General features: G+C 40.0%; 1 protein-coding gene across 1 annotated transcript in view; it reads left to right on the top strand.

The window, feature by feature from the left end:
* LOC121525015 (breakpoint cluster region protein-like) overlaps nucleotides 1-24,851 on the top strand; it is a 135,259-nt gene that overhangs the window by 49,716 nt on the left and 60,692 nt on the right. The window contains exon 3 of the mRNA XM_041810705.1: nucleotides 22,216-22,400. Within this exon, the coding sequence (XP_041666639.1) occupies nucleotides 22,216-22,400 (185 nt within the window). The remainder of the gene's footprint in view (nucleotides 1-22,215; nucleotides 22,401-24,851) is intronic.

Here is a 24,851-nt window from a genome sequence, read left to right as displayed (position 1 = left end):
AATAATATATTTCAGTAGTTTATAGGCCTGAATGGAAGGCTCTGTAGGGCTTCTTGGTGTTTGATTTGGTTTCTTGGAGACAATCTGAGCTTCAACAGCAGCAGGAGTGCAACATTACCTGTGTTACAGGACTCTGGGGATGTAATGGGGATGATGTGATGCACCCTGGAGATGGAGTAATGCTGAGAACACACACTCATTGAATTTCAGCCTAACTGTATGAAGTACATAAAATGATTGGATGTGGTTTCAAGCAGCATGGTTGGAAGAGCATGTGAGCCATTTGTACTTCACCTGATTACATCTTTGCCAAGGACTTTAGCGCCACAGTGCCACTTCATTTGTGCTTAGATGGATGTATAATGCAGTTTATCCAACTGATACCAGTTAACACAACATCAGTCTGTACCAAAAGCTTCTCAAATTCGACTAAATTAGCAACTTATTTCATTGAGATGGTTTTATATTTAGATAATCACTACACTTCTCACAATATTTGGATGTAGCTACAGCCTCCAGCTGGCTGATTGTAGTTCGGTGTCTGATGTGCTGCCAGACTGTATTTTCATTATGCAGGACTCTTAAAGCTCTGCATCACTGAAACTAAAAATAATCCCATAACCATAAAACTCACAACCACTGCACTTTATAGGAGGTGTTAGTGTACACATGAGCACACAAAACCAACACAGCTCTTGTAGGCTTGCGTCTCCTGGGGAGCTAACAAAGCACTTTAATTACTTGGTGCCTGTGCTGTTGTTTCATGGGGAAACTCCAGAAGCACACATATTTTACATTAACTAGTACATAAATAGCAACAGTAGTGCATAGATACTGACATAAAATGATTTAAGATTGTAAATAAGTTAAGTTGTAGATTTAAAGTATGCTAATTGCATAATGGCACATTTAAGATATTAAAAAGATAAGTATTTATTTTACAGAATGAGCTGTGTCTTTTAGACCAGTGGTTCTAAACTGGGGGGTAGAGGCCCAGCAGTGGGTTTTGGTGCTCTTTCCTCATGGATCATGAATGTGCACCTGACAATAAAGTAGTGGTAAAGAGTCAATGGTGTAATGTAGCTCTAAGCGGACATAACTACCATTTACTTGATTTTTATGTTTTGCCATTATGATGAGTAAACTTTGGTTGTTTTCTTTAGATCTGAATGTTTTTTTATTGCATTATCTTTGCATAACCAAGCTGTTTTTCCCATGATTGTGTGTTTATTCCTTGATATCTGTTGAAACAACCCACATTTTTGGATCTTGACTCGTGCTGCATAAGAAATCCAATTGCATTTGCTTTGTCGGCTGTGCAATTACATAACTGCATGAAGGCTGAAACTATGTTTTCTATATAATAGTCCTTGAAGGGTTTACAAAAATAACAGAACCACTACTGTACTTTGTAGAAGCACCTTTGGCTTAGTTAAAGAAAAACTTATATTTTTTTGGAAAATAGTAAGTTATTTGGAAAGCTGAACTGTAAAAACTAGGGGTGTATGATAATTATTGGCACTGATAAATTATCGGCAGATGCTGCAAAGATTTTGCAGAACTTAATTTTTCTGATGATAAAATATTAACCGATAAAATAACACGTTAACAAATCAACGTAGCTTGACTAGTCTGTACTAGGCTTTACTGTGGAGTTTTTCAGTGTTTCAGAGAAGGATCAATTTGGAAAAACATGCTCTCCACCATCTTTAAAGGGAGGAAAAACTCGAGTTTTAACAGATCTTATAGGTCACATGAGTCATCATCCTAAAGACGGCCAATTTATGTAATACAAAGCGGCCCCTGCATTAGGACCAAACGGTAGGCTAACCGAGCAAAGTGCCAGTTCAGCAGACATTTGAAAACTGCAGAAAGTTTGTCAGAGAGAGCCAAAAGCAAATATTTTATGACAAATTCAATTTCAGTCTCCCAAGCTGCTACTTGGTTGTGGTGCTGCCTGCTCTAATGTGGTTTCATTTTAAGTCTGATCGACAACATCTGTAACATTAGTTTAACCACAGACAACAATAGTATTTTTGATAAAAGTAGCACTTCTACATTTTTACATCACTTTGTTAAGCCTTATATCAGTAGATATTTTAAATTTTTATGAAAACATCAGCTCTCTGTAAGTTCTGACTAAAAATAACAGCTGTCCCCCAAACCTCTCCCATTTTTAAGCATGAGCGCAAAATTTTCAGGGTAACCTACCCAGAAAATGTTTTCTTTTTCAAACTTGTTGCGAACTCCAGGAAGTTTACCTGCAGTCTGCTTATGAGTCAGTGGAGGGGTGGTTGAGTGGAAACATCCAGAGAGGATAGCAAAATTCAGAATAAAGCCAGGGTGCAAAACTCAGCTGTTGCACTTGCAGCTCCTCCAGATGAATTCAGAAGTTTTATTTTTGTGTGAATAGGACTTGAAAGGCGATCTGCAGGAAGGCTTTCTGCTGTGAGGGATTTGTGTGAATAAGCAAGTCAAGAAATTAATTGAGTTCTGGGAATAATATTGTTATAATCAGTATTTTGAACAAAAAGTGATGTCACACTGTATTTTTTGTCGTTCCTTATGGTCTGCAAATCTGATCCAGACACCAAGCAGTGGTAGAGAACTCATCACTCATGAAGGATGATTTTTAAAGCGTCCCATTTTTGTTCACAGATCTGATCATAAACGTGAGAAGGTCTTTAGCTTCTGTCAGGTAGGATGAAATGAAAGAGGAGCTAAACCTTTTTGTCATTCCTGTGTGTGCAAGGCAGAAAACAAAAACCAAATGAAATGTGGAGAAGATTTATCTTGATGTCTGGAAGCACTTATGGAAAACAAATAAAAGCCAGCCCACAGACCCACCCTCTTCATTTCATGTTGTGTATTATAATACCTTCACAGCAGCATGACCTACATTTTACTGCTCTTTCCAGATTTCAGAACTGAAACAGACAGATTAAGCCTTTTGTTTCTGTATAAGGACTCTTCTCTATCATTTTTGGCTGATTAGTTGCATCAAGCCTCTTTGCTCCAGCTGAATTCAGATGTTTCCTGTCAGTATTTTTAAAGGGGAGGTCTCGTCAATATCAGATAAGAGCTGGTGTGGGTTTACCAGCTAGGGATTTTATTGATTTTAATAATGATTCTGTTTGTTAATTGGATTTCAGCTCCCCTACCCCAGGCCTACATGGATACACAAACACATTGAAGACCACATAGTAACACAAAACCCATATGACCTCTGTCCTCACTCCTCAAATGTATTGACCTTTTAACCTTCAACCTTTGCTCTATTTAGGGCCTTGAGCATCTCCTCCCTGCAGCAACAGACATATGAAAACATTTAACACATGTGATTGTGTGAAAACATGCAGTTATAACATATAGCCTAATAATTGTGAGTAATTTAAGGAGATAAAAATGACAAGATTACAAACGTAGAGCAAAATAACCTTAAAACACTGAAACATGTCAGCATCTGCACCCTGCCATAGTCTGCCTACAGCTCCCAGTCCACACCATGATTTTGATCTGATCAGCAGCGCTTGCCCTCACCCACTGAATCCATTTCTGTAGCGGATCCCATCTCAGCTCAGAGCAGAGGAAATCTAGGGAAGCACAGATGCGTCAGTTTAACATCAGTATTCGCTGATATTGGCCTTTTTGACAGCCATCGGTTAACAGTGTGAGCATGAACAGATATCAGTTGCAGATGTTTATCTGATATGTCCAACCAATGTAACGCTGGTATGTACCACACCTTAGTGTTGATGCATTATGGGCAGAGGATGTGACCTGCTGGATAAACTTCATCCATTTTCAAGGTCAAACATGAGTAAAATTATGGCAATGTGGGAACATGAAAAAGCATCATTGTTATAACAATGTTTCTTGGCGATAAATATTATACCATTGGAAAACCTGTTTATTTTCCTTTAAAAGGTGTCGCAGCAGAGCTGATGTGGGTTGTGCCCTAAAAAAATTTACCAAATCTTTTCTACTGGTGTCAAACAGCTTATTCAAGCTGTTGTTATTGACTCTTGTTTCGAGCTTCTGGTACCCCCAGGTGCTGACAATCAGCTGTCTGAAAATCTAAATGTCATATCCTGAGAGATCCTTACTTGTACTTTCTTTCCAGGACAGTCATATGAGAGTTAGTTATACTACTTATGGCTTAGAAATATTGATACTTTTTATGTTTTTAGTCCTCAAATATAGTCATTTGGTAAAAACATTTAAGAATGGTTATTCTGGGGCCCTGGTTAGCCTTGCACTTTCCTTGTGGGCTTCATGTGGAGGGGCTGTTGTTCTCATAGTCGGCAGCTTGGGTTCAATTCCGACCCTCATTCCTGACTCTCCCTGATTTCCTATTTTATCCCCTGTCCTATCAAATAAAAGTTCTTCAATGTAGCTATAGCACAACACTTTTTTAATACCTTTCTTGTTTCACCATCTGCTTCTCTGCTGTGAGTCAGAAACAGCAGTTTCATTCAAATTTATAAAGTATCTTGTGCAAGATGATGCAAAGGCTTGCTCTCATTCTATTTTTATCAAGGACATGAGAGCATTTAAAACCCACACATTACTTCTGTGAGGACCGCAGAGTGTTTTGCAGATAGCCATGGAGATCTGAGTGCCAGCGTCGGTGTAGATAAATTAATGAAGGCGCTCTCAGCCCACACAGAAACACACGCCATCGCTGCGGTCCTCATAATGCATTAAAGAGCGTGTCAGAGGGGCTGAAGGCTGCCCTCAAGACTTACTGCCATGGTGAGATCGCAAACTGGCTCCTGTAGAGGCCAGCATGGACGGCATATGAAACCAAGAGGGCAGAGAGATGCTGTAAAAGGAAGAAAGTTAGGAAGACAAAGAAATCTCTCATGTTTTATGAATGAAATCAAAAAGAAAAGTGCGACTGTGCTATGATTGTGATTTTTCCAATGAGATGTAGAAAGAAAGACAATGCATGCATCATAGATACCACTTTACACCCCTCCAGAATAAAAGCCCACATTCTACCAGATGCTGACATTAGCCAAAAGCAAAGCATCTTGTATTTTTCATCACACGTTAGCATCTTGGCTCATAGAAAGCCGAAGTCTAATGAGCATCGTCCATGTTTCAGAGCGGAGCTGTGGCAATTTAGTCTGCTGTATTATTAATCAGAGTCTCTGTGTGATTTTGCAGCAATTTGAACGCTTATTTCCCCCATAATGCTTCAGGCTCTGGGTAATGAGTCTCCTTCCTAATGACTTTAGCAGTTGACGGAGAAGACACGACAGACGCTTGTGGAATCAAAGGTTCGTCTGGCTCGATGATGGCGGTGGAGCAGAGTGAGTGCGAGTGGAGTGCATCCACTGAGACAGGAGAGCGATCAGCTTGAAAGTGTGTGTGATCAAAGGAGGCGATGACAGGATGGAGAGAGAAACAACAAAAAAGATGTAGACAGCTACAGAGTAAAACACACAGGATGGAGAGTTGGCACAACAGAGATTTGACAGCTGTCTGGTTTCCATTCACATTTGTCGTAATAATCTTTGTGCTCATGTCTCTGTTTCTACTGTAATTCTGTTTCTTTATGTGCCTGGTCATTTTCCTGACTTTATATCTGCTTTATATCTGCTAACTTGTGTCTTCCTTGCACTGTCTCTTTTCATTTATCTTTCATGTCATCACATCATTCTTTTGTTCTGTATCTTGTCTCCAACTTGATTCACTTTTTTGTATTTTATACCTGACATAGATTGTTATGTAGTATGCTATCTTTGCAGCAAACTTCAGTCAGTCTTATTAGACAGAAGCTCATGAAACACAGAATCCGTTTGAGATTAAGTTTATCGATTTATTTACTGAAAACATTCATAACTAGAGAAATCAGTTGAAACTGAGCTTATTTTACTTTGTGTTTCTGCAACAAAGCAGTGACCTTTCATTTATTTTAACTTTGTACTGTTAAATTGAATTCAAACCGGTGTAAATTTGGTGCCTTAGTGACTGGTTTTACATTGCACTTCGACCTTAATGGTTAATGGGATGAGCCTGTTTATTGCTTTTCTAGTTGACACCCATTCACACACTGATGATGGAGGCTGTTATGTAAAGAATCCACCAAATCCCAGCCATATCATGGATCTACTATGTTGCGCTTTGTGTTGCTGTATAGATTCTGAACACTTGAACAAAGTTTCTCTGGGTTTTGGTAAACACTGTAAGAATTAGGCTTGAACGATTTGGGAAAACAATCAAATTGCAATTTTTTTACCCAATATTGCAATTGCGATTTGAAATGTGATTAGTCCTTAAGTTCCTCTTCTTATGTATTTTCCACAAACACAAGCAACAAATCATTCTATAGTACAGTCAACACAATATTAGACTTAACAAGGGCTGAATTTTGAAAAAACACCTCATTGTTATGATTTTGACTTGAATTGCAAACTGGATATGAATTCTTGTATTGAAGGGAGTGATCATTGGGAGTGACGAATGCTGGTGCCTTCGTGGTATCGTTTGCTCTTAGGGGCAGGGAGTTGGCTGTAATCCTCCTGATCTCAAGTGCTGCTGCCAGCCTCTTGAGGACCTGGTTGTGCCTCCAGGTGTAGTGGCCTTGTATGAGGCTAGTCTTGCAACTGGCCATGATGTGCCTGAGAGATGCTGGACTTGGGCAGAGGGCGCAGGTTGGATCTCCACCATACCACTGGTGGAAGTTCTTTGGTGATGGGAGCACTTCGTAGGTGGCTCTGATGATAAAGCTGATGTTGCTTTCCTCCATTTCCCAAAGCTCCACCCAGCTGAGGTTCTTCTTCTGCAGGCCTTCCCTCCGCATCCACTGCCCCTGCTTAGCAAGCGAAATAGCCTTGCACTTCTTGCAATTTCCTCTTGTCGGCGTACCTCCTCCACCACCAGCTTCCTCCTCTCAGCTGCTGAGGCCTTATGCGAAGTTGGTTTGCTTGCCACCAGGCCAAAGCCTCCTCTTCCCAGCTATACATGCCCTACGATGTCTTTGTGCTTCAGGACTGCTGTAGCTTGCTGCACTGCGTCGGCTGGCGTCCATTTCTGCCCTGTTACCATGGGTGGTGTGGCATTACTGATAGTCTGATATCTGGAGTCCTTCAATGTCATCTGGTGTCTAACTTTGGAGCACTTGTACTCTTCAGTTAGGCTTGTGAGAGGTTGCATCTTTATTTGCATCTGGGCCCACTTGATGTTTGCCTGCAACTTTCTGAGTAGCCGCCTGGTGCATGCCGCTGTAGCGGTCAGCGTGGTCATGTCATCCATGTATGCTCAGATGGGTGGGAGGCGGTGCCCGTTCTTAGTTTGCTCTCCACCCACCACCCATCTAGAGGCCCTGATGATGACCTCCATGGCCATTGTGAAGGCCAGAGGTGAGATTGTACAGCCAGCCATGATGCCCACTTCCAAGCACTGCCAAGATGTAATGAAGCTGGTTGTTGTGAAGCACGGCTGCAGGTCTTGGAAGTAGGCTTTTACCAGGGCAGTGATGGATGATGGTACGTGGAAGAAGTTGAAGGATTCCCAGAGGAGGCTGTGGGGAACCGAACCAAAGGCATTGGCCAGGTCAAGGAAGATGACATGTAGGTCTCTTTTCTCCCTCTTTGCAGCTTGGATCTGGTGCCAGATCATGCTGGTGTGCTCCAAGCAACCAGAGAACCCAGGAATTCCAGCTTTCTGTACGGATATGTCAACTTCCTTATTCTTTTCCAAGTGGGTGGACAGCCTTTTTGCTAAAACGCTGATAAAGATTTTTCCCTCAACGTTGAGAAGGCAAATTGGCCGGAATTGGCTGATGTCTGACGCATCCTTCTCCTTGGGAAATAGCACTCCTCCAGCCCTTCACCATGCCTTAGGTATTATTCCTTTCTGCCACACTATCCTCATGAACCTCCAAAGAAAGCATAGAACATCTGGTGCATTCTTGTAGAGTTTGTATGGTACTCCATTAGGCCCAGGGGCCGATGCTGATCTTGCATGCCATACTGTATTCTCGACTTCCTTCCATTTTGGAGGACCAGTCTCCTGGTCAAATTCAGGAGGTTGAATAGGTGGGATGTCATGTGGAATAACTATTTGTTTGTGCCTTTGTGTGTCCTGGTGGACCTTTTCCAGATGTTCTTCCAGTTCCTGCTTTGGAGTTTTCAGGATTCCACTTTTTTCCTTTGCGAAGAGGTCTTTGACAAACTTGAAGGGGTTTTTATAGAACCATGTTCTTGTGTGGTCCTTCTTCCTGCAAAGTTTCCTCAAGTTCTCTGCTCTTCTCAAGGTTGCCAGCCAGAGAGGAGTTGATGTCCCCCTGGAGTAGCATGAGACCTTCTCTCTGTGCATCACAGGCCTTCTTCCACTGCTTTCTTAGCTGCCCTCTCTCTTTGACCAGTCTTTCAATCTCTTGCTGCCTTCTGGATTTGGCTAGCAGTGGTGTTGCCTTGTCACTTCAACTTATTTTCACTCCACATCGCTCTTTTACATAGTGGTAGATAATGTTGCCCATCCTTTCAAGCTTTATCTCTGCCATGCCTGCTTGAACAGAAGAATACAGGCAGACTTAAGCAAAAGACTTAAGCAACTCTTCATCCCTAGTTTTTCGTTCCACAGATAATATATAATCAGACATCAAACATGTGTTCTACCAGCTCCACCGCTATATATTGTCACCGTTTACCCCATTGTGTCTTCCTCCAATGCTGAGTCAGCAGCAGGAGGATTTTATCCTACCATAATGCTTCTATGACACTTACATCTGTATGTACAGTATAATTAAGCTGTAGTTTGAGCTTAATTAGGCATTTTAACTGGACCACTAATCTTGCCCCATCCACAGCAGTATGATCCAAATATTGCATGTCTCCTCCATTATGGTAGAACTCAGTTGTTGTGGACCTTCACCTGTTCACCTTGCTAACAAGATAGGAAGCAGCTAACCAGTTGTATCTCAAACAGTGAAAACATTTTGAATGTATTCTATACCTAACTTTTAGTAAAATGAGATGAATGCAATAACTCCAGCTTAGCTTGCAAATATGATGGGTTGGTCAGATTCCATGTCTGTTATTAGGCAGATCTATCTTGCAAAGCTCTAATCTGGTATGATTGTGCCAGGCTTGCAAACTGAAGCATCATTGAGACAATAATTTGAAAAAAGGTGTCGCTGTTCTGTCAAGTATTGCTCCATATAATCGATATAACCTCACTGAAAAAAAAACAGATTTTGACCCTTAGTATTTGTAACGTATAATTATTAAGTTTGTTTATATTTTGACTAATTTCAAAATGCGCTGTCTCCATTTCAAATGAGTTGATTTTAATTGTGCAAAAGTAACATAATAAAACTGTGTTAAAATAAGTTGGTTTGAAATGTGTTGAAATAACATAAAAAAGTTGTGTTAAACTAAAGTGATTTTAAATATAAAAAAGTAATCTTAAAAATGTGTTCAGGCTAGTTGATTTTAATTATGTACCAGGAACATAAAAAAATTGTGTTCAAATGAGGACCACATACTGCCCTGTCTGAGCATGTGCAGGGCGAAACCGCCATTTTGTCCTTTCCTGGTCAGGATTTACACGTTTCCAAGGACATTTTCAGTGCTGCAATTACCCACCCGTTTTTCAGTAAGTAAGAAATGTACTGTTATTGGTGGTGAAGCTTGGGTCAGAAAGTTAAATTAGTTTCTGTTCTAAGTACACGTATTGCTTGTTTTTATAAGGTTATAGCCATAGATATCAAGACATAGCCAAAACTTGGTTATTACTCATATTATTTGAGTTATGACAAATCTGCAGATTTCCCAGAATGCCTTTGGCTACTAAACCTTTATGCACTCAGTTTGCTGCTGCTGTCTTGGCCAGGACACCCTTGGAAAGGAGAATTTTAATCTCAAAGAGGTTTTCTCCTGGTTAAATAAAGGTTAAATAAAATAATTTTTAAAAATGCGCCATGAGTGAAGTTGCTGTCTCAATTAAAGAGGTCCCACCTATAGGGGGCAGTGTAACTATTGTCACTGCTAATGTCAATGAATGTTGAATGCCACATTGACATTGGTGAAACTTCACCTACTGGTGCAGTGGATGACTAACAGTCATGCTGCAAATGATTGCAGAAGTTAGTCCATCTTAGGTGAAGTGATAACATAAAAAACATTATCAGTGAGTACTATTTGACGTTTTAAGGTGAGCAGTTACCTACGATATAGCCAACTCATCTTGCTTTACAGTGTACTAAATTTGAGCAAATGTACTTATAATTTGGAATTACTTAAAAATAATAAGTTGAGTCAACTTAAAAAACATATGTGGAATTTAGGCAAATTTATTTTGTGCAACTGCTAAAATTGATAAAATTGAGTTAATTCAACTCCACTCATTCGAGTCTGTTTAACCAAGGTTTAGTTGACTTTTCTTAAAAAATGTTAGCAACTGCCACACAAAATTATTAAGTTAAACTTACCTGTATTATTCCTCTGAGATTACTCAAAAATATTAAGTTCAGTCAACAAAAAATTCTATCTAGATCTAGATAAACATATTGTGTGCAACTGCTAAAATTAATAAAATTAAGTAGGATCAACAAAACATTTTTTCAGTGCTGTCTTAAAACTCCGCTGACACAGACGGCTTTGTTGCCATTTAACTGTACTTAACTAACAGTTTTAACATATGGAGTCATTCCTTTAGGTTGTCTCTAAGTGAATATCTCTTTTCATTTATTTGACTTGAAGGCTGCCTGCAGACAAAGGTAGCAGTCAGAGTACACTCATTGATAAAAAGAGAATCCTTTCAGAATCCTAGGAAATTTGAGTGGATTTTATTACTGAAGGAGTTGTTTTTTCAGATCACAGCAAGCAGCAAATCAAGCAGCCACAGGCAATGCTTCAGGTGGAAGTAAATCATCTGTCAGGCTGTCATATCTGTCATTGTTTCTATATCTATTGCAGCGATTTATCACAAGGAGGAATCGTTTGAATCTGTCGCTTTGTGAAAGAAAATCAAACCAACATTAAAGCAAGAGATAGTCCCTCCTCCTCCTCCTCTTTCGGTGTAATATCAGGCAGTGTTTTATACTATTTAGCCTTTTTCTATCATCTGCATTCAGCCTCTTTTCCTTCCATCCTGAGACAAAGGAATGATTACATCACTGCAGGGGGCGCTGTTTTGTATTTAAAGGAGCAGCATCCCTGATTTGGCGATCATCCTGGCTTTATAACAGAAACTGTCTGCCGCTGCTGCTGGGTCGTTTCCTCAGAGATTATCAACGCCGAGGCAAAGAGATTACCTCCAGGAAACAAATTGGTTTATCGTGATTTCTCCACTCCAGTGACATTTCTATTGCCAGGAAGCGGAAAACAAGGACGCCAGGCTGCTTTGATTGAAATGGTAGTGATAATTAATTGGCTAAAATGAAAAATGTGAGCAATGTTGCTTCATTTATGTAGAGAATAAGACTATGTTTTCTTTCTAAGGAAAAGATGATTTTCAAAAATGAAATAAACCAGCTTCAAGGGACACATTGCCTCTGCAGGAATGGTTGTGTTTTTTTTTGTAATGCACCGTTTTTTAAATTGAATCAATAGCATTTGTATCTTTCACAGCAGTTCTCTTAAACCTTCTTGTGGGAGTCATTTAGCTTTCCAATCTTCTTACCCTAAATGGTTCCTATGAGGGGTGCAAAGTGCCTCCCATGAGCTGGAATACAAGCAAAGTAGACCCTAAAAACAATCACCAAAAGCTGCATTTACTTTGCAAAACAAATGTCTTTCAAGTTTTAAAGCTATAAAAGCAGATATTGACGACTTTTGAGAATATCCAAGTTTAATTTGGAGCCCTACGCCTGCCCTTTAATGACAAGATAGTGACATTTATCAAATTAACTGCTGTCAAGTGCCGTGCAGCTGCTGGAGGATTACTAGAGAAGTTCATTTGACGGCATGTCTGTCCCCCCCAGCGATGCCGTGGCTGGGGCTTCACTTCAATTTCCACAGCTTTCCATTTTCGCTCTCCTTCCCCGCCCCCTCTTTTCTGTGTTACTTTGTCTTTAAATTGGATATTTAGAGGATGGGGGAACTCTGGGGAAGGGTTGCCCCGATCTTCATTATACTTCTTGTGCAGTACTTGGAAATATTGATGCTATTTTTTTAAATTATCACCACCATCCAGACCTGACCTTCCAAATCCACTGTGGCCTACTAACATACTGAATAAGATTTAGAAGGGGCAATAGGAGGAAGCCATTAAAACACACCATTTGATCTTTGATTACACTGGCTGGATTAGCTGAGCGGGATCTGGGTGCTGTAGCGAAACATTAGTATCCTTTAAGACAAGGTGGGGCTTTAAGGTAGGTGTGTGTGAATGGATTTGGGTGTGCAAGAGAGAGGAAAAAGGGTCGGTTGTGAGGTTATATTGGCAGTGTTAGTATGACAGGCCTCCTCCTCCAAGAGTCTAATAAACGCAGGGCAGATTTATGACGGCTGGGCAGGGTGAAAAGCATGATGGGGGATGGAGAGGCAGCTCTTTCTATCGAGGATATCTTATGCCTCCTTTGAGAGTCGCTCTCTCTGGTTTCATGACTCTCACTGTGTTGCTTTGTCCTTGTCTGCTCCTGTTATTTCTTTGTCTTTCTAATAATTAGAGTTTTTTATGATTTTTTCTGCCTGTCTTTTTTCTTCTTTTGCCACGTTTCTCTGCCACACAAAGCACTGAAGAGCTTTCAGGCATTCCTTCATCTTTTTAATCCTTTACACTGTAAACAGTATGAATAGAGGTATATCTATTAGAGCTGAGAGATTGAAGATAGAGATACATGATGTGAGACTGTGGGAAAAAATAGTAGTACAAAGAGAAAAACGGTAACCTGACACGCCAGATGGATTTGTTTGGAATGTGATTGGATGAACATTCTGTCTGTCACATCTTTACGAGCCAATCAGAGCGATACGACTTTTGTCGTTTTTGAAAAGAAAACAACTCACTGCTATTCTTTGTTCTTCTTTTAACATAGAAATGTCGTTAAGTTCTGGCGATTTAGCAACATCCACGCTAGCTCTTCTGCCATAGTTGCACCGGCCTCTTGTTGCTGCTTACTTACATCATGACTCCGCCACGCCTGAAAGTACTTCCCCTCGTCGCTGATTAGTCCTGTCACTTTCTAACTGGACCCAAACGGTTCAGATGGGAGCTTTGCAAGGTGGATTCGCCAGTGAAAAACAAGGAAATGGTGTATCCATCTGCTTTGCAAGGTTAGAAAAAACGGTGAAAGGAGACAGAAAAAGTAACCTCAAAAGCCTGCTAGTGATTTATAATGTTTCAAGGTTATTGATTTCCCACCAGATTAAACACAAATTATAATTTTGAGTGGCAGACTGATCTAGAGTCAAGTTAATACATTTTCTAAACCAACTTCACACTGTACCCCTGCAACATTGGTTTACAGAATGTGGCTAATGTTTGCAGTGCTGGTACCTCTGGCCTTCGATCTCTTTTGAACACTCAAAAAATGAACTTTGACCAGCTTAAGTATTACAAGAACAAATTTACACACTTTGCCCACTTTTCCCCTTTCTCTGACCTCATTTAATGCCACAGCCTTGTTCTTTGACACATAATGAACCTATAACAAGTGAATCGCAAGTTAAAACACACCTTCAAACAATGATTTAAGCCATAATAGGATGAATCACTGTAGCACTGGGATCAGCGAGCAGACTTGCTTTATTTGCTGTTATCACAGACATGAAAGTCCCTATAAAGTGATCCTGTTTCTTATTAGTTGATGTGGCTTCGGTTCATTCAACTGACACACCAACACCATTCTAGATCATCCTGCCTCATTTTTCATGTTTTTGAAGCTTAATTTTATGAACTTTTTCTAAGTTCTATCAGAAAACAATATGGCAAAAAATATGCAGTCTAACATAAAGAAATATTTAAAATATAGGTAGGCTTTACATTTTGTTTTATCAGTTGAAATGTTCATTGTTACCTTCTAATAGCTAGCCTAGCATTAAGCAATACATTTTACATCCTGTGTCACTTTGAAAACCTAAGTGAATAAGTCTAAGGTTTTTTTGTTTTTTGGGGGTTTTTTTTGCAAATGTTCATGGTGGGTAGATTTTTTAACTTCCTTATGAGAAAACAGGTTAGCTTTTTTCCTTCAAAGCTAAGTCAAGCTAACCATGTTACTTGAAAGGAAACTTGGGTTTAAATGATATATTTTACCTCGGAACAAAGAAGATGAACATGATGTAAATTAGGAATTAAAAATGATCCAATCAAAAATACCATCCTATATTGTTGGATATTTAGTGAAACAAGATGCAAACTTTTTGAAATTTGCTACCTAGGCACATTTTGATCTGACTAAAATATGTTTGGGTTTTGATTCTTAGTAGAAGTTTCTTCGGATCTTTAAAGATTTACTCACAAGCACACAACCAGTTTCACAATCCATTATTTTCAAAAATGTTTACAGGATGCAGACAAGATTATAATCACATGAATGTTAACAGTTGCAAAAAGCTCCATATTGCTACTAGGGCCTGGAGAAAAAATTGATACAGCATAGTATCATGATTTTTTGTCGGGTGATATATCGTATCGTATTGTCTTGTCCACCAAGTATCGATTTTTTTCACATCAATTGCTAATATGAACTGAAGCCTATGATAATGGGAAAAAAATCAAACAACAAACAACACTACCAAGGGAAGGACATTAGGAGTTCAAGCTGTGCATGTATGAGGTGGACATGACACAAGGTTTGCAAGAAGTGCTACGTGAAAATAAAATACAGCAAAATATGACAAACGTGAGGGCAAGACTAATGCTAAATCAGCTAAACAGCTGAAAAGATGGTATGGATCGCAATATATGGTATCGCAACACTCACTGAAACGCAAAATCTTTAACATCGCAATTACATCAAATCGTGAGCCAAGTATCGTGATAATAACCTATCATGGGGCCACTAGTGATTCCCACCCCTAATTACTACTTATAAAGCCAAAGTTTTCTCCTACATAGGCTGACCTGTGTCACATGACACCCTGATGCCCTCATACCCTGTTAGCCCTGCCTGCTGTATTGTTTTGGAAAGACTCACATGTTGCCATGTTGCAGAGCAAGAGCTATTCCCACTGTTATTGTAGTTTTCCACCTGCAGCAGGAAAAAAAGACCTGATCCCTCCCAAACACTGTTTCCATGTAAACATTTTACGGGAATGCATGTGTGTTTTTTTACTTCTCTGTCTGAGGCTTGAAGCAGAGTTTGGATGTTTTATTTTGCCAATTGCTGCAGGAGAAAATCAATAGGTGGGCTGATTTTTGGAGGGAGATATAAAGCCCATCTCTCTGTGTTTTTGTGCTCTATAGACATGTGTAGGTTTACATGTCAAATTCACTGCTTATTCTTTTCCTGAGGGGGATTGTGTGGAAAACAATCTAAGAGGAATGCAGCAGGAACAGGAAGATGCTGATGTGTGAGCAGCATGAAGATGAAGAGGCCAGCTGTGGAGGCCACAAATCAGCAGAAACACAGGCTCACGAGAAAAGAAAGGAGGGACAGAAGGAGATAAAGAAGAGGCAGTTAGATATATACACAGACAAACAAAGAGCATGAGAGACAGATGGAGAGAGACGGACTTGAGGCGGTGTTTGAAGCAGCGTCTGGGCCCATGATGAGGTCAGAGGAGGAGAGATTGAAGCCTAGTGACCACCACAGGCCATAGTGACCCATTAACCGACTTGTAAAGCTCAGTCCTTCCCCTTTTGGAAACTGCTGGTCAGGCACGCACACATGTTTAACATTTTATCAGGCATAAGATGGAAAAAGCTTCAGGATTTCTGCTTTTGTTTATAAAACAGATAAATTGGAGCTATTTACCTTGTAGCTCTTGTATGCTTTTGTACCATAGAGACCCAATTTCCCAGAAGATGCTGCTTAGTCAGAGCTGCAGTGTTTCATTTGGCTTTAAAGTGTCCTCATTTTATCTTCAGTTTGTCATTATTATTCCTGATTGTGGTTTTATGTGTGTGGTTGCGCCCCCCCCCCCCCTTTTTTTTTTTTTTTAACCAAGTGGTTGTTACGGCCTAAAAATGGTTTGTTTGGAAGCTCGATATTTTTGGCCTCAGGGCAGAGTGGGTACTGACGGCATTAAAGACAAACAGCTTCAGTGTGTTTCTAGGGACAAGCAAAGGTGTTAGCGTGTTTAAAAGTGAGCCTGTGAATGTTATGCTTTCTAGCATGAATACATAGGGGTGTGGTGGGAGACTGAAAGAGAAGGAAAACATTCCAGGATGGCAGTCATTTCCTACATGTCGGTTTTTACATTCACACCTGCAGTTTTATGGACAAGCAGTGAGTCAGTGCTAAAAGTTAGCATGGTGTCTTCATTAGATTTCCTGTTTGAACAAGGTTTTTTCTTTATGCATGTGTAAGAATTAAAAATACAGATAGCTGCATCCAAGTTCAGTCATAAGAGGAGAGCGCTGACATGGTACATCCTAAATTCAAGGGATGATGACCAAATTTTTCTTTTACTTATCCAACACGTGTTTGATTTTTTTTAAATCACATTTAGGGAGTGAATCTTTGCCTAGGAATTAAGGTATCTCTGGGTCTTGTTGATGAATGAGGGTATGTTTTAGATTGACTGGTACAGCATCAGCAGTATTGCAGGTGTTGAGATGAGGAGGGAGCTGTACCAACAAGCAATGCTTTCAGTTTACCAGTTGATCACCATTCCAACCCTCACTTATGATCATGAGTTTTGGGTCATGATCAAAAGATCATAGATACAAGTGGCTGAAATTAATTCTCAGAAGTGTGGCTGGGCTCAGCCTTAGTGATAGGACGAGGAGCTCAGACATCCAGGGGGAGCTTGGAGTACAGCTGCTGCTCCTACCTACCAAAAAACGTCAGTTGAGGAGGTTCAGGCAGGTTATCAGGATGCCTCAAGCCGTCTCCCTGTGGAGGTTTAACGGGCATGTCCAAGTGAGAGGAGACTCAAGAGCAGACCCAGAACACACTGGAGGGACTATATATCCCATCTAGCCTGAGAATGCTAAGGAATCCCCCAGGAGGAGGTGGAAAGCGTTGCTGCAAGAGGTATGTCATGGTTGACTTGCCTAGCCTGCTGCTACAGCAACCTGGCCCAGAAGAGGGGAAGAAAAATGATGGATGGACATTTGTGGAGGGCCCACTCTATTATATTCCTTCACCTTTATCTGCCAAAAACTGCTGCTGTAGAGTATGTGCCTGATCAAATAATTTGCAGCTGTGGTCCTCTAGTGGACAGGCATCAGGACCCACCACCAATTTTTGTGTAAATCTCCAAATGCTCAAGGCTTTTCAATTCAGTGGAGCCCAAATAGCACAAAACATAAAGACCAAGAGCAGAACAAAATGTGTCTTAAAAGCATGTCTTTACTGAAGGACATGCTTGCATACATGTTGTTTTACTACATTCTCTCAAGACAGCATGGAATTGTGTAATTCCTCAAGGAAAACTAGCTTTATTATCCAAAGAAAAGGAAATAAATAAGTTAATCTTGAGACAAATACTAAAATGAACTAGTCATCATTTGAAAATGTACATAGATTTTTTTTTGACACTTTTTTCTGGTACAAATTTGTCACTCCATTTTGGGCCCTGACCCACAGATTGAGAACCATTGATTTACATTACATTGCATTAACATGGGTTAATATCAGTTGTGGGCATTCATATGTCGAGTGGAAATCCTTAATGCTAGGGGTTGATTCGCTTCAATGCATATCCAAGATGAATGATATCCGATAGCTCTGACTGCAGATGTGGTCTGGGATGCTTTCATCTGGATTGGTTTGGTATTGTAGTCGCATCACACACTGGCATGCATTAAAGACCACGCCATCAACTGACAGGTTCTGTAGTAGTCTGCATGTAAGCATGGCATTGTTTATGGCCATCCAGCATTGCTCATAGTGATGGGAATTTGGGCTTTTTTTAGAGCTCTAGATCATTTTGGCTCAGCTCAGTAATAAGAACCAGTCTTTTGGCTTCCAACAGTTTCATGTGGTACCATTTTTACTTAATCGTGCCTATATAACAAAAACAACTAAGGAATAAAATTATAATGACTCATTTATGATGACACATCACAACTCCCTCATAACACTTAGCCTGGAATTATTGTTTCATTGTAACCTGTACATAGCACATTTTGCAGGGTTAAAGTAACACTTAAAGAGTTAAATTTAACACTGTATCTTATTGTATTTGTTCCCAACAGAAACTGGAGTTAAACTCACTCTTTCTGTAGTGCTAAAAGTTTTCTCGATAATTTTCTCCTCTGTTTAAACAGATCAACACTACACAGCAAATTCAGCTCCCAAAGAGTTAAATTTACCACCCTCCCTGATATAGTTATTGAAGGTGTCGGGTTCTGGTGTATTTTAGTGTTCAGAGTTTTATTTTCTGACACTGAAAGATGTATCTCTAACACTACATTATCACATTTTTCTCACCAGAAATGTCAATTTGACACTTGAACAATATTTATAGGTTATGCATTTTAATGCACCTTTAATATGTCCTTTATCTTACATGTCTGTATGTAAAAATGAGTATGAAGAATTGATCTTATCAACATAAAATGCTCAGAATAACTGTATGTTTTTAAGAATTTACCCTCCCAACTCCACAGACTGGAAGTGGCTTACTCAGTAAACAGCTTCACTCATGGTACAAATGTGTTTTACATCAAAAATAGCGACAAACCATCAGAAACATGAGCAAAGGAGTCAGAGCAGGAATGATTACACAACAGGCAACATGTAAACGCATCTAGAACACCCACCCAAGGGCATCATGGGAGAACTTAACAGTCAGACTATCATGGAATGAGCCAACACTGTCTAATAACTCAAAAATAAAAGACCATTTAACTCAGAAATGAGTTAAAATGACACTTTGGTAGTTAGAAAAACTCTGAAATGCTTAACACTGAGATATAAACACTCAAGTTTTCTTGTGTATCCCAGAAGTTTTCATAAACCGGTTCCTTGGTGAATCCGTAGCTCTGAGTGCAGTGGGATTTGAAACAGGTCATTAATGTAAAATATAACTAGGAGCATGCACAGGACAAGTCAGCAAAGAAGTATGAGATACCATTTTGTCCACAGGGGGCACTAAAATCACACACTAAAAAAATCTCTCAGAAGTTTAAGTTGCTTGAAAGTTCCTCTTTAACAGCCTTTTACTTTTTACCCTACCTATGTGTTCATTGTTTAAGTCAAATATGTCAGTGTGTAAATCTCCTGATAAAGTTTGAATATTTCAGATTCAATCAAATACAGTAATTGCATGTTAGTACTGCACATAATAAAGAAAAATATGAAGAATACTACAAAGGCAGGTGCTACCATCTGTAAAAATGTGTTAAGTAGGAGATTATGGAAATACTGAAATGTATTAATGACAGCATATGTGCAGGATTTACATAATAAGAGCAGTGTCACGATCTAAAGCTGGAAATGAATGAAGACTTGCCGCAGGATTCCTAGTTTGGTTTGTTGTGAGGTTTGGCATTGTGGAAGGAGACTGTTTGCACATAAACACAAACACATAAGCGTGCACACTTGCACACAGAGCCTCTATGCCGCCTGGCTGGCAGGATGCCGTCGGTCGAATCAGAAGCAGTATGCAGCACCCACCCACAGCCTGCAGCGAGTACAAGGAGCGAGCCGTGGGTGGGCTGAAGGTCAGACGGGCCCTGTACTCTCTGGCATTGTTCTTTATCTCTTCCTCTCTTTATTTCTCACTCTATTATCTGTGTCTTTAAAAGCATATGTCTTCATATAGAAAAAAAAAAAATATCATAAAACACAATGGAACAGAGATTGTAGATGCAGCAGAGGCAGGAATAAAAGGCCTAAGTACATGTTTGGGATTGGTGTGAACTCCAGTTTTGTGTATGAGTGTTTGTGCGGCATGTTATTGGTCTGAGTCAGCAGAGAGGAGAAGAGCAGCTCTGTTGAATGTAGGAGTGGGAGGAGATGAACAAAAAGGTCTTCAGTGACTTTTCAGAGATGCACGATGTCTTACCCTCAGCTCTTACACACTTATATTCCCCGAACCGCTGACTGTACTGTCTCCCACGGGAATTTTTACAGCTTTTATGCACCAAAACACGTTTGGAAGAAGCCAAAACTTTAACTAAAATTAAATGTGACATTGCAAGCCTGCCATTAGTTGTCAAAGTTTTGCTTCTGACCTTTTGTTACCTCTTCTGTCCATCTCTCATCTCTAGTTGGAAAACACAGCACAAAAACTCTCTCCACTTTCAAGCTGAGGTATTTTCCTTCAGAAATTGTAATATAACCCTCCACCAAAGAAGAAGAAGGGCAGAGGGAGGTTATGGAATATTTCCCTGGAGATTGCAGCACTCTGTCTTCAAATTATTTGAACCTTGACCCAGTTTTTATTCAGCCTTTTTTTTTTTTCTTTTCTTTTTGAAGTGCTTCCTTTCTAAGCTTTATGTTTTTGTATGAATGCATGAACAAGGATGCAGGGGGGGAACTCATTTTGTCTGCCCTAGTTTCTGGGACTTGCATTAATTAGTGTTGAAAATTAACTCTACAGTACACATGACAACCCTCTGAGAGCATGAGGCACATGTACCCTAGACATCAGTTTTCTGAGTGTGAATTGTAACTGCACATGTAGCATTGATGATACGTCGTCAGATTAAAGCATACTGAAGTTTTGTTTTTGTCACCAAATGTTGAAGTTTTATGCCGCTTTCCAATGACAACTATGACGGTGTAGATCCGTGGCTCACAACGTTATTTCGTTGGAGCCCCCCGACTCATATCTAAGATATTCTTTTTATTTAAAGCTTAGTCTGCTTGACTTGTGTTGTGTTTGATGGCCTTTGCAAAGATGGTGGCGCCCATTACTTCAGTTTGTAGCCCCATACAGGACCAAAAGTGGAACCAGGGACTAAGGGATAATATAGTTACATTTTAGGTCATAGGTTAAAGGTCAGTGAGTCTTATTTTCATCTCATGATTGTGAAATTATATCTCAAGAATGCTTTGAGGAGTATTCCTCAAATGTACAAAAATGTCCACTCTGACTCAAGGATGAACTGATATGATTTTAGATGTCATAGGTAATTTTGTCTTTACATTCTGTGAAGTCCAATGATCTTGCAGCCTGTTTTAGCTTGACACTAGGTGGCATATATCCACGAGGCAGTAGTTCTAGTTTTCTTCATCATCAACATCTTAAAAGAAGAGGTGCACAGATGTAGTAAAAGTGAGTGAATATTTTGAGGTCCGGCCTTTTTTCAAAGGGGAAGTGGAGACATGATGTGGGAAGAAAACAGATGAGACAAAAACTGTGCAAATTTTGAAAAAGAAATAAAAATTACACCAATGGTACAGTCAGCATGGTGCAATGTGGAAAACTGTGCCATGCTACGGAGCTCAAGACACAAAAAATGTGTTAATATCTAAGTTACCAAATAGTTATAAAAGTTTCACTCCCAGACAGCCATTGTATCAACAGCATGAGACACAACAGATGTGTGTGCAAAAAATTTAGTTGAGAAATGTAAGACCAGTGACTGTAATGTTTATGTAGACTATACAAACATTTTAAAGGGGACATTTTATACAATTTTCCATCTTTTGTTAAGTCCTTGTTGTCTAAATCAAACATCTGTGCTGTGCTTTGGTCTAAATATGATGCGGATCAAGCCACTGGAGGTTGTTGACCCTGTTTAAACCAGCTCAAATAGCCTGTGTCAGAACCTTACATTCTGGTGTGTGTCTCTTTAAATGCAAATGAGCTCCTTCTCACCCCACCCCTTTCAGTTGAGGGGCAGGTATTTAAATAATGACTCATTGCGATGTCACAATGGTTTTGCGTTTTCAGACAGGACATCAAGATGGAGGACTGGGTTGGATTATTTCACATATTGTTGGCCAGTAGATGCTGCAGATAGCAAAATGTATGCACAAAAATACTAAAACATGTGTTTTTCATGATTTATCCCTTTCAAAAGGCAGAGAAAGACAATTTTTCTTTATAAGCTGCACAGAACTACAGATTCACTAAATAATACATGCTTACTTGGAACGCTGCTATATGTGGCCACTCATATTTTTCACTGCAAACTGTTAAAACAGAAAGTAAAAAACAAACTAAAATGTATTTTTTTCATCTCCTGTCACAGATGGTCATTACACTGGCACTCCTCCATCATATGGCTATGATGCTGACCGGGCAGAGGAGCAGAGGAGGCACCACGACATTCTGCCCTACATCGATGACTCGCCGTCATCTTCGCCACACCTCAGCTCCAAGAGCCGCAGCAGTCGGGACACCCTCTCATCTGGATCTTTGGAGTCCTCCAAGTCGGTCAGTATGCCATCATGCCTCCTAGCAAATGTTTTTAATTAAACAACTATTGATTAAAAACATCCTACTATGTCAATGCAAAATTCTGCAATTATGGTTATCAATAGAGGCCAGTATTTCCACACTCTGACCTCATCACTGATCGAGAAGTGGGCTAATCTATTCTTAAGGCAATCCTACTCTGTCAAATATTTGTATCATTGATGAGAAATCAGATCTGCAGTTTGAGAGGAGCAATAAAGGATGATATAACTCACTTCATCACCCCAGAAGCAGTGATCCAGGGAAGGAACTCATCCCCTTTAAGAGTCTGGCTCTTTTCTCATCCTGGGTATTAGTCAGAATTACCTCCATCACCCCATCACTGCCTTCATCCTCTTACCCTCCCTCCTTCGTTTTTACTTGTCTGCGGGGAGAAAACCAGTGATCTATGACGTCTGGTGCTCTTCAAAGGTTACCATGGAGAGCCTGCACTATGCAGACACGCTTACTAACATAAGCAAAGATAAAAATGAGCATGTTTTTTACTACACAAATCACTTATATTAATTTTTCATGAAATGTTGCACCATGTGATTTACCAGTATCAGATCAGGGTGCTAGAATTATGCATTCATTTAGTGCATGAAGGTATTCTGGGTAATTCTAACAAGCTAATTCTGCCTCTCTTCACTGCGCCCTTGGAGGAAGAGTCATTTCATCAGTGGTCATGAAGCTGTATCAGTTACTCCGCCCCCCTCGGTGCTCTCACACTGTCTGAGCTGCTGAGTGAGCGACTATTAATCTGAGTGATGGCTTGAAACTGCCAATAAATGACGAGTCCCCCGACTCAGTCTGATCTTTGACCTGTGGGCTTGAAAGTCTCACTGGTTTTAATTAAAGCACACTCAAACACATATCATGCCATCCGTGCACTGAACAATGCATTTTTACACACTTACTCATTTTTTTCTCTTACAGGGAATCGAGTCTTTCATTGTGAGGGTCTATTTGCTGAGTAAACTTGCATGTTTCGAGGCAGAAGCGCTGAGTAAACGTGAAACTGGGTGTTGTATTTTGGTTTATTAGAAGCAGAAAAAGCAGCTAAAAACAAGATTAAAAGTTGCTGCTGTAAAAACTGAGTTTCACTTGTCCTTCGTGTGCCCTTGGACAGCCTCTGCTCCAACATCATCCCAGTCTCTCTCTCTCCTCTTTAATTGATGAGTCAGAGTTCAGACAAGCTCTGATTGGCTCAGTGGGGGATGATGGTTTTATGATGTCACAGTGATGAGTCATCTCTAGAAATACTGCTGATTTAATTTCAACAGTGGCTTTTTTTGTATCGTAATCTGGCTCTGTCGTGCACTGCAGAGGGGCCACTGACCAGAAGTCTGATAGAACATGATGACTGTGCTGCTATTTTTACACAATTTTACCGTCAATATAAGCCATATGTGGTGAAATATTGCTTTTGTGTGCAATGTGACACATACAGGTTCATCTAAAAAATATAAATATCATGAAAAAGTTCACTTTTTTCTCATGTTTTGTGTTTTAATCCTGATTATTACAGCTCACAGAAATTAAAAAAAAAATCTACTGTCTCAAAATAGTGGATTTCCTAACTCAAACAAGAAAAATTATTTATACTACAGAAATGTCAACATTCTGGAAAATTATGTTCATTTATGCACTCAGTACTTGGTTGTTGCTCCTTTTGTGCAAATTACTGCCTCCATGTGAAATGACATAGAGGCATTCAGTCTGCGGCACTGCTGGGTTGTCACGAAGCCCAGGTTACTCTGATAGCAGCCTTCAGCTCGCCTGTATTGTTGAGTCTGGTGTCCCTCACTCTTGACAGTATCCAAGAAATTCAGGTCAGGCAAGAGGTTAAGCACAGTAATACCATGGTCAACAAACCAGATTCTGGTAGTTTTGGCTACACTGTGGACAGGTGTCAAGTCCTGCTGGAGAAGGAAACAGTATCTCCATAAAGCATCTCAGCAGATCATTGGATTTCAAGCTCCCTGGATTCTGAGCCTCTCTGATCCTCCTCCAGACTCTGGGACCTTGTTTTCCAATGAAATGTAAAGTTTACTTTCTAAATAAAAGGAATTTGGACCACTTAGCAAGAGTCCAGTTCTTTTTCTCCCTAGCCCAGCTGTCTGTGGTCCAGGAGGGGTTCGACACGAGAAACACGACCCTTGTAGTCCATTTGCTGGATCCATCTGTGTGTGGTGACTCTTAATCTACTGACTCCAGCCTCAGTCCACTACTTATGAAGCTCCCCAAAGTTCTTCAACTTAATCACCTTTCCATGAATATACTTTGATACAGCCTGAATGAGAGAATGAAAGCTCTTTTTAGGACGGAAATAACCAACAAGAAATGGAACTTTTCAACAGTATTCAGATATGTTGAGATAGTGGATTTTTGATTTTCATGAGCTGTAAGCTGTAATCATCTTAACTT

This window comes from Cheilinus undulatus, linkage group 17 (assembly GCF_018320785.1).
Source record: "Cheilinus undulatus linkage group 17, ASM1832078v1, whole genome shotgun sequence".
In the NCBI taxonomy this organism is placed as follows: domain Eukaryota; kingdom Metazoa; phylum Chordata; class Actinopteri; order Labriformes; family Labridae; genus Cheilinus; species Cheilinus undulatus.
The sequence above is the reverse complement of the archived record's forward strand: the minus strand, read 5'-3'. Positions and strand labels throughout refer to the sequence as shown.